The sequence below is a fragment of the Salvia miltiorrhiza genome, chromosome 4 (assembly GCF_028751815.1).
Source record: "Salvia miltiorrhiza cultivar Shanhuang (shh) chromosome 4, IMPLAD_Smil_shh, whole genome shotgun sequence".
Classification (NCBI taxonomy): domain Eukaryota; kingdom Viridiplantae; phylum Streptophyta; class Magnoliopsida; order Lamiales; family Lamiaceae; genus Salvia; species Salvia miltiorrhiza.
In genome coordinates, this window is record NC_080390.1 from 29,810,061 (window position 1) to 29,821,147 (window position 11,087).

An 11,087-nucleotide genomic window follows, 5' to 3' on the forward strand; every position below is an offset into this window, starting at 1 on the left:
TGCGCCTGCTGCTGCTGCTGCTGTTGATAGTCCTCATCATGGAAGATCTTGACGCGATGATGCTCCTTGTGTTTCACCGGATATGATGAGGGCGCCTCAGTGATGATCATGGTGCTGGGATCTCTGTGCATCTTGTTCATGAGATCCAAGTACTCATCCATGGAGGACATGGAGTTCCCTCCATAGTAGACACTACTCATAGTTTTTTTTTTTTTTTTTGGGCTTATTGAGGAATTACAAGATGTGATCAAAGATTGTGATTTTTATAGTATTGTGGAAAGATATATATATTCCCTTTGGAGATATTTAGTTTTGGTTTATGATGAATCAGATGCTTCTCTTTAAGTCAGTTTCAAATATTTACTTTTTTTAATCAATGATTTATGATGACAAATGAGTCGAATGACACTCACATGGAAATATTTAGTATTAAGAGGGGAGAGGGGAAAGGAAGGTTATCATGTTTAGGCATATATCTTGTTGGTATTGCTGTGAAAAACAGACTGAATCTTGCTTTCTGCTTTTCTTGGTTATAGGTCGAAATCAAATGAGTTGACACTTCATATAATCATATATATTTGGAAGTGATAACATTTAGAAAAAGTAAACAATAATTTTGCAAATACAAGAAATTTCAGCATTTTTGCACGAATTTTTTGTTTGAATCCAAATACATGAATTTGGTGCTAATTAGATTTTTCCCATTGCAAGCAAATCAGATCAAATTCAAATTGACTTAGCTTTTATGCACATGACATAATATAGTCTACGTGGCATATTATTGCCTACATGATATACACATGTCAATATTATGGACTAAAGATAAAACATTATTGTATCTTTAAGTAGAAAACGACGTCGTTTTCTATGAAATTGAAATAATTGCACTTTCATTTTTTTTTTTTTTTAAACGACGGACATTTAGAAGTAGTAAGAGTTGTGTTGTTTTGATCATTGATCGATTTTGTCACGTTAATAACTTTGACAGACATGCTAATAATAATTTAAGAAACAATAAAATTCATAAAAAAAATAAATAAACATTAAATTCGTGTATTTGAATTTAAAAAGAAGTTGGAAAGAAAAATAAAAAAAAAAATGATTAAAATACACGCACAAATAAACCCAAATTTTAAAAATTTGTTATGGTTCTAACTACTTTAAACCTTAAATGAGTTTTGAGTTTATAAGCTCATCTTAATACAGTTCTACACTTCTACTACACAAACATAACAAGAGAGAATGTTGGAGGCTGGAATTGATAAACTCTATTTAAGGAGTACAGTTCGAGAAAAGTACTACTCCCTCCGTCTCATTAGTAGTGTCCCATTATTTTTGGACACGGAGATTAAGGAGTGTGTAAAAAGTAGATAAAGTGAGTAGGTGAAAATTATTTAAATATTAAGTAAAGAGAAAATATATTGTCAAAATGAGAATGAAACATTACTATTGGGACGGCCCAAAAAAAAAGTGAGACACTAGTACTTGAAGGAAGGGAGTAACATTTTTTAGTATTAAATCGAAATACTTAATTCCATAAGGATAGAATGGTAATTTTGGCAATTTTCCCTTTATAACAAATGAGTTGGAGTGGAAACACTTGTTTAAAGAAATGGTGTTCGCTCTTTCAACTTTTCCCTCCCATTTTCCAACGGCAAAAACCGCCATCCCCAAATTCCCAGAAAATCCGAAAACCTTGATTCTCGAAAAATGCAAGACAACCAAAGACCTCAACCAAGTGCACGCCAGCTTCATCAAAACCCGCCTCCTCCACCACCCCGCAGCGGCGGAGCCCCTCCTCGAGGCGGCGGCGCTCCTCCTCCCCGACTCCACCATCGACTACGCCTTCTCGATTTTCCGCACACTCGAACACCCCGACGCCTCAGCTTACAACATTATGATAAGGGGTTTCAACAAAGAGCAATCTTTTGAAAAATCCATTCTTCTATTCAGGCAACTGATCCAACATTTTGTGCGCCCGGATCCGTTCACTTATTCCGGCATTCTAAAAGCGTGTTCGAAGCTCGTGGCTTTAAAGGAAGGCGAGCAAATTCACGCCCACGTTTTGAAATCAATGGACAAGCTTGATCGTTCGGAATTTGTTGAGAATTCTTTGGTTTACATGTATGCTAGCTGCGGTCTGCTCCAATCTGCGCGCAAAGTGTTTGATGAAATGTCTGAGAGAAGCCCGGTTGCGTGGAGCTCGATGTTTTCGGGTTATGCTAGGTGCGGCCAGTGGCAAGAAGTTGTGGGACTGTTTAGAAAAATGAGAAAATTAGGTATCCGTTTCAATGAAGTGACTTTGATTAGTGTCTTGAAAGCTTGTGGGAGGCTGGGTGATTTGGGGTTGGGGGAATGGATTGATGAGTATGCTGCTGCTAATGGGCTCTTGAAAAATGATAGTTTGATCACTTCTCTTGTTGATATGTATGCAAAGTGTGGTCGTTTGGAAACTGCAAGGCGTTTGTTTGATAGCATGTCTAATAAAGACGTGGTTGCTTGGAGCGCGATGATCTCTGGTTATAGTCACTCGGATCAATGCAGAGAGGCCCTCGCCCTGTTCCACGATATGCAGAATGCTAACGTTGCACCAAATGAGGTGACGATGGTTAGTGTGCTTTCCTCTTGTGGTGTTCTTGGAGCTCTTGAAACTGGAAAATGGGTTCATTCTTATATAAAGAGGAAGAAGTTGAAGCTTAGTGTCAATCTCTCAACCAGCTTGATTGATTTCTATGCAAAATGTGGTTGTGTGGATGCAGCACTCGAGGTGTTCCACGGGGCACCTTGTAAGAACGCGTGGACGTGGACAGCGTTGATTCAAGGTCTTGCTAGTAATGGACGGGGAGAGATGGCTCTCAGATACTTCAACTTAATGCTTCGAGAGAAAGTTGAGCCGAATGATGTGACATTCATCGGTGTGCTTTGTGCTTGCAATCATGCCGGTTTGGTTGATCAAGGGCGAGGCTACCTGGTTGGTATGAGCAGAGACTTTGGGATTGAGCCAAGGATCGAGCATTATGGTTGCGTGGTTGATATGCTTGGCCGGGCAGGGTTGGTTGAGGATGCACACGAGCTCATAACAAGCATGCCCATCAAGCCAAATGCAGTGATATGGAGAACTCTGCTTGCATCGTGCAGGTTACACAAAATACCCGAGATTGCAGAGGAGGCGCTAAAGCAGGTCGTCAGATTGGAGCCCGCGCATAGTGGGGATTACATACTTCTTTCGAGTGCGTACACGTCTGCAGGCAGATTGGAAGAAGCTACAAAGTTGAGAGATGAGATGAAAAGGATGGGAATCAAGAAGAGCCCCGGGTGCAGCTACATTGAGGTGGATGGCATTGTGCACGAGTTTCTGGCTGAGGATAAGGGGCATCCACAGTCACGTGAGGTGTATGAGGCAGTGCACGAGGTGATGGAGCGGATCAAGAGGGCTGGCTACGAGCCCGATGCAATGCAGGCGAGGATGGAAGCAGAGGAAGATGGTGACAAGGAGGCTTCTGTTTCTCATCACAGTGAGAAGTTGGCTATGGCTTTTGGCCTAATTCGGACGTCTCCAGGAACTACAATTAGGGTTTCCAAGAATCTTAGGATATGTAATGACTGTCACAATGCTGCAAAAGTTATCTCTAAAGTTTTCAGCAGAGAGATTGTTGTTAGAGATAGAAGCCGCTTCCACCACTTCAAAGATGGATCTTGTTCCTGCCATGATTTCTGGTGATGTATGAAAATTATTATCATGATCTTGATTTGTTACGATTATGGATTTTCATTTCTTTGAAGGTTTCTGTTTCGGCCAATAATGCATTTTATATGTTCAAAAAAAAGCGTGCAGAGACCTAAAGTTAAAAAAGGAAAATGCTAAGCAAAGATTAATAAAAAGAAGAAGAAAATACAGTTTACCAAGTCAGAGAATTTTAATCACCTATTCTTAACCAAGCTATTGTTGTCATGCCTATAGTAGTGGCACAGAGGAAAGCCAAGAGGCCTCTTTCCTTGATCACAACCTTGGCAAAGTAAATTGCAACTTCCCATGTGATTTCATTCCCCTTCTTGGCCAAAACACGGCGGCGCTTCCCGGCAAAGGCCAGGATCACCACCACTGTTATCCATGCAAGAATGGTGGTGCGGATGGCAAAAATGATCAGAACCGCCAGAAGAAACGCCACCAGAAGTGGCAAGACCGACGTATAACAGCCGGACAAATAGGTTGCTCTGTCGGCTGACGAGAGAAAAGTGTAGTAGGAAATCAAGAAGAGGAACAAACATGTAGTAGTCTTGGATGTTTGGGCGATTGGTTTCATTTGCTTTGGCAGTAGCAGGGGTGCTGGAATTAGGAGTTTATTTCAGTATCTATGTAATGTGAGAGCTATGGATTGGGAGGGAATTGGAAGCCATGTGCAGGCAAGGTTGGCATAAGATATACCAACCTTCTAATAATTGGATTTCTACCTTTTGTGAACAATAATGTATCATAATTGTCACATAATGAGTGAATAATTCATTGCCAATATTTATGACTTACCAACCCAAACCCTCTATATCTTTCGAGTAATTTATTGAGGGACTTTTAGTTTCAAATAGGGTTAATTGCACCAAATATTATCAACTTTGCCAGAATTTCATTTTTCTCATAATTTAAAAAAAATATTTTTTTATCACAGATTGAATTAGTCGCTCATTTTTCCCACGATTTTTCTTCCCCTCAGATCAGAGTTGACGTGGCGCTAATGTGGCTTGCCGGCACACGCCACACACGTTCCACTCCAACGATTGAAAAAATCGTGTTTTCTTATTACACCAAATATCACGAAATTTGTCCGAATTCCATTTTTTCCATAATTTTTCATTTTCTTTTCATTCTTCACCCATGCAGGAAAGAGAATAGAACAGTGAGGGTGAAGACCAACGGCTTGGGGGCGGAGGACGGCAGAGCTTCGGCGATTTGAATGGTGGTTTGCGATGATTTGCAGGGACAATTCGGTTCTGTATTTTCAAGCTTGGGGGCGGAGGACGGCGGAGCTTCGACGATTTCAGCCGTTGGCGGCAGAGTTGGCCGTCCCACAACGGGTGGGTGGCGAGAATGAAGACCAACAGTTGGCGGCGCGATGGAAGATACATGACTGGAGGCGCGATGGAAGACAGACGGCGGTGGGTGCCGACGGCCCACAATGCCCCGACAACGAGATGGGTGGCGGCCAGCGAGATTGGGATGGCGGAGAAGAAGATAGTCGATTTTTGTTGAAGAAGACAACCGATTCTTAGGGATTTTTTTTCTAATTCAAGTGATATTAGGGCTTTTTTGTGCGATTTTGTTATTTGAGTAATTTTAAACTAATATATATTCCACATCAATGTTGTGTGTAAATTTAAATCCACATCAGCGCCACGTCAACTTTCCGGTCACCAGAGCTAAAAATTGTGGAAAAAATGAACGACTAATTCAATCTGTGATACAAAATGAGATTTTTTTAAAATTATGGGGAAAATGAAATTCGGGCAAAGTTGATGATATTTGGTGCAATTAACCATTTCAAATATTAGTCTAAATAGATTTTAAAAAAAAGTTGTATTTGCTAATCCTTTTTAAGTTGAAATAGATTATAACTTTGAAATATCTCATATTTCAAAATCCTTGATAATTTTATCATTTGAGTTAATTTTATTTGATTTATACCAATTAAAAATGTAGGATTGGAAAAATCTTAGTAATGGGAATAATGATATTCAATCATTCATGCATATTATCAATTATGAAAAGTAAATTCATTATAAGAATATTGAACATTTTCTACGATTTAGAAAATGCATGTTACATGCGACCCTTATAAAATAAATTATATAGATGACACATTAACAAAAATTCACAACGCTACACGAGATTAAATACATTATGGGGCGTTTATTTTTTAGTGTTAAGCTTAAAATATAAAAATAACAAGTTTCATCTCTTATTCATTTAAATGGAGTGGAACTTTAAATATTTCAAGATTTTTTTTTATTATTTCTACCATTTAAACTAGTTTTAATGGATTCACATTCCATTTAAATGGTGTAACTAGAAAAATACTAATCTTAATGATAACATTACGCATCTTATCGATCATGAAAAGTAAATGAAGGCGTTTACTATGCATGATTGATAAGATACATATTCAATATTGTTATTCACATTATTAGGATATTTTCAATCACACTCTTACATGAAGGCGTTTACTATGCATATTACTATGCATAATTGATAAGATACATATTGAATATTGTTATCCACGTTATTAGGATCTCTTCAATCACACTCTTACAGTGAAATATGAACCCAAACAAAATTAACACAAATAACAAAAATTATGAAGGGTCTTGAGATATTTCAAAATTCCAAATTATTACAATAAACAATGAATTAACATTTACTATTTTTATCCATAAAGACTAATTCTCAAAAGTAAACACTATAATTTAATATTGGCAAATGCGCAGATTGGTCCCTGAACTCAACCCCCTAGAGCGTTTACCCCCTCCATACTCGGTCAAGGCGCGTTGACCTCCCTGAACTCCCGAAAAAAAAGGTGCATTTTACCCCTCGCGTTTAACGGCGGTTTAACGCTGTTAAACGATTTTTTTTTAAAAAAAAATTCAGGTCATCTGCTCCGGCTGGATTCCTTTAATTTTTCGTCGACATTCATCTGTTGAAAGGGAAAATTTTGTCACCGCCATTTCTCTTCCGACGAGCGCCCCACCCCAACCAAATGTGCGGCGTAACCGGAGCAGATCTGCAGCAGCGGCGGCGCTCTTCAATGTTTTTTTCTGGCCAAGCTGTAAAAACTGATGCAATGGAAGTAGAGACAGTAAACACCACCTTATGCCCTCAAATAAATCCTGAAACAGCAAAACCAAAACAAACCCCCCAATAGGGGTGAGCAAACCCAACCCGGACCCGCTGAACCCATCCGGACTGACGGGTTCGGTCCGAACCGAACCGACCCACCATATATGTTCGGTCCGAATCGGATCCATTTTCTAGAACCGAATTTTTTTCGGGTCGAAATCTGGTCGAACCCATCGAACCCGAAACCGACCTGTACACTTATTAAATTTAATATTTAATTTATATATTTTATATTTATAATAATATTAATAAAAACTTAAATTACAATTTCTAACGCTTTAGGCAATTAGTTTTACCCTACGTCTAGAGACTGAACACATTTCATTATTTTGAACATAAGTACAGATTAACATATTTAAATTTTTGTTTGATATGGCTTAGATAGAAAGATTGTTAGCCTTTTTCTTAGAGTTGGGGTGAAAGGGGTAGTAATATGAATTCGAAATCTCTCTTCTTTACATATGGATTGTACATTGCAGTACAAAAGAGTTGTGCCATCTAATCAGGAAAAAAAACAATTCCGGCCTCGGCGGGTTGGACCAAGACCGAATCGAACCCGTTGTTCGGGTTGGGTCCGGGTCCGGGTCGGCCCACACACATTTTACGGTCCAGGTCGGTCCATCCTTTCAAAATTTTCGGTCCAACATACCCGACGGGTCGGTCTGGATCCGACCCGCTGCACACCCCTACTCCCCAAAATCAAACATCAGCAAAAAAAAACCCTAATAAAGTAATCCAACAATTTTCACTCCATACATAAAAAGCCAAATCTTTATGGAAGAATAAGTGTCGTGAGCAACAGAGAAAGAATCCATAGCTTTTCTTCTCAGTTGAGATGTTGCAATAGAGTTCATAATCGAGGTGCCCGACGCCTTCAATTGCAGTATACTTCTATACATTCCTCCTCTCATTCTAAAAATTTTCTTTTCCTCTCGATTTTTGTTAACGATGAATTTCTAGGTTTCAATTTCGAATCGATTTTCAAAGCGAAAGGGTTTTCATAAGAATTTGTGATGGCAAAGAGTAGAGAATTAAGGTGCCAAAATTTGCATGCATGAAATTCAATTTCTTGCTGAAGAGGTCACACACTCGAAACGCTAAAAAATTTGAACGCCGCCGCCGCTGAAACAACGTTTATCGGCCATTTGGTTCGTGGGTTTAGTTGTACCTTTTTCTCAGGAGTTCAAGGAGATCAACGCGCCTTAACCGAGTATGGGAAGACAAACGCTCTAATGAGGTCGAGTTCAAGAACCAATCTGCACCTTTGCCCTTTAATATTTTAGGGCCTGATGATTTATGTAATGAATAATATACACAATGTATGCGCAACCGCACATTATAAGAATCTATAAAGCAAACATCAAATGATCCACCAAATCACTTAGAAAACCCCACATCGTAAGGATTTATGAAGCAAACATAAACATTGAGAAATGGACAATCGATCCACCAATCACTTGGAAAAGGCAACTTTTGAACAGATCAGAGTCTAATAACAAGGCCAGCATAGCAAATGTATTTTCAATGTCTTCAAAATTAAAAAAAAGAAAGCAGTTGGGATGCTCTGTTTTTCTCTGTCTTTATGACTATGGAAATTAGAGGCGTACGGCGTATCTGGAATATGAAGCTACAGCTGCTGGTTCAGGTAAGGGTCCTCGTTCGATTTTCCCGTGCTTACAAAGTATCCCGAAACATTTGAAACGACATCACTCAACCAGGAGGTGCTTCGAGTAAATAAACTGGCCTGTGGTTGCTCCTGCAGTTGATTCATGCTCTTATGCTGCTCCTCCAGCAGTATATCAGCCCACCTTCTGGCCATATAAGCCTTGATAGCTACAACTCCTCCAGACACAATCTCCCTTGGAGGTATCGTGAGAGGGTTGTGCTCTACGTTAAGCTTAGCCAAATTTATGAGCCGGCCAAAGTTGTCGGGCAATGCATGAATCTGGTTGTTGCTCAGATCAAGTTCCTTGAGGCTGATAAGGTCAGAAATTGTCTCAGGAAGTTCAGTCAGGTCACTGAAGTTGCTACTGAGATTCAGAATCTCAAGATTTGTAAGTTTCCCAATTGTATGAGGAATACCACCAAGCTCGTTGAAGTGCAAGTCCAGAAACTGCAAAGACTTCATCTCACCAATAGATGTAGGCAGAGAACGGATCTTGTTCAGGTTTACTGAGAGCCGTCTGAGATTAACAAGTTCAAAACCAATATTGGTCGGTAGGTACGTAAGTTTGTTGAAACTCGCATCCAACTCCTCCAACGACCTGGCAAAAAGTACGGAAAGTCAGTAGCATGTTATGGGAAGTAAGCTTTCATCTTCTATGCTTAAGAAACGAACCTGCAGTGAGAAATGCTGTCGGGCAGGGCATGCAGCTTGTTTCTAGAAACATTCAAGATTCGCAACTTAAACAACAGGCCAATGGTATCAGGTAACAACTCCAAAAGGTTTTCTGAAAGGTTGAGAGTGTCAAGATTTTCCAGTCCAGCAATCGAATCAGGAAGTGCCTGTTTTTGTCAAATACAAATGTTAACATCTAAATTTCTTGCCTCTATTTGCTATCTAAACTCATAAAATCGTGTTCCTTTTCAGATCAAAGGCTCAATGTTTAAAAAGTACAAAAAGAGATTTATACTCCAATAACGGATCTTTAAATAGAAAGCACATAAACTCTACTCGCATCTAATCTTATTCACGTATTTGTACTAAAATCCCCTTATGAATAGCAAATTGCAAAGCCTCAGTAACTTGCTCCTCTTAAAAGTTACTAAACTAGAAAACCTACTTGCGGAGCACACTCGACAGAGGATCAAATCTTTAAAGTTCATGTCAGAGTTCATTGAATTAGACAAATCTAGAGCAACATAAGTATCCACAATCTTCACATTCTAATTATTATCTGCAATCTTCGTAGACTAAATTTTCACAATCTTCACATATCACAATTTAAGTAATACACACTACTTACTTCTAGCTAACAGCTCAATTTACCATCTCTCACCACATTCAAACAGTTAAAATGCATCGATCAGGAACTAAATTTAACAGCAATTAAATGCCAATTTAATAACAATCACAGCATCAAACTAAATCAAACAATTCAAATATGTCATCTGCCTAACCTCGATCTGGTTATTCGACAAATCCAGCGAAACCAATGAATTCAACCTCCAAAACGCCTCCGGGAAGATCCTCAGCTTTCTTCCTGACAATTCAACATTCTGAATCACTTTCCCCGACTCCGCATCCTTCAAAATCCCCATCACTTCCTCATTCAATTCACCCTCCTCCAATTCCTTCCCCTCGCCGCCTTCCTCCTCACTTAGCTCCTCCCCCGCCACCGCCGCCTCATAAATCTTCTCCAACCTCCGCTCCGCGTCGCTGAGCATCTTCCCATACTTTTCGTGCATCTCGTCCAGATCAATGACCGCCTTATAAATCTCGTAATCCTCGTTCTTCTTCCCCGGACTCATCGAAGTGTTCGCCTCGATCTCAGCCAGCCTCAGCCGCGCCCGGTCGACCGCCTCGTGATCGGGCCGAGTCCCGAGGATCCGCAGCGCGGATCGGGTCTGCGCGACGTCGCTGACGGTGTGGCGCATGGCGGCTATGAGCTTGCGGTTCCTCAGATACGGCATCCTCTCTGTGATCTCGAAGTGAGGCTCGTCGGGGGAGAAGTCCAGCACCGGCGGGTTCTCGATATCGAAATCGGCGGCGGCGGAGGCGGAGGCAGCGGTGGATGAGGTGCGCTTGAAGGTGGGGAGCTTGGTCATGACGTAGGAGAGGATCGGGAAATTCTTAGGGTTTGGATCCATGGTTGATTTGCGGAAAAAGAAGCTGAGATTTTTTTTGTGGATGTTTGCGAAGTTGAAATGAGAGAGATAGTGGAGTAAACCAAGTGATTAAATCTTTAATTATTGATTAATTGTTAATTACATCCTACTGCCGGCTTATTTGGTTCTCAAAAAAAAGAATCCGAAAAGGATTTTTCGAATAGATTCCTTTTTTATGATACATAAAATTAAAATTAATTCTTTTTTAAAATGTCATGTGAAGTTAGACAATATTATTGGGTTAATTACGCCAAAAATCATGAACTATACCTCAATTTTCAACTTTTTCATGAACTTTTTTTTTATCAAAAATTTCCTGAACTTAATGCGTTGAACAATTTTTCCATACTTTTTTCTCCGGTGAAGCTCCGGA

At 39.8% G+C, this 11,087-nt stretch overlaps 2 protein-coding genes across 2 annotated transcripts; one reads left to right on the top strand and one right to left on the bottom strand.

Annotated features, from left to right (window-relative positions):
* The first annotated feature begins 1,607 nt into the window (after window positions 1–1,607).
* Window positions 1,608–3,782, top strand: LOC131019698 (pentatricopeptide repeat-containing protein At1g08070, chloroplastic-like). The gene has a single exon (XM_057948287.1). It carries the CDS (start codon window positions 1,613–1,615, stop codon window positions 3,719–3,721), a length of 2,109 nt encoding a protein of 702 aa, XP_057804270.1. The 5' UTR covers window positions 1,608–1,612; the 3' UTR covers window positions 3,722–3,782.
* A 4,561-nt stretch (window positions 3,783–8,343) lies between these two features.
* LOC131019699 (plant intracellular Ras-group-related LRR protein 3-like) lies at window positions 8,344–10,879 on the bottom strand. Its single transcript, XM_057948289.1, has 3 exons — window positions 10,007–10,879; window positions 9,225–9,391; window positions 8,344–9,150 (listed from the first exon to the last, which is right to left on the bottom strand). The coding sequence occupies exons 1-3, from the start codon at window positions 10,694–10,696 to the stop codon at window positions 8,514–8,516; spliced, it is 1,494 nt and encodes a 497-aa protein (XP_057804272.1). The 5' UTR covers window positions 10,697–10,879; the 3' UTR covers window positions 8,344–8,513.
* Window positions 10,880–11,087: the final 208 nt, after the last annotated feature.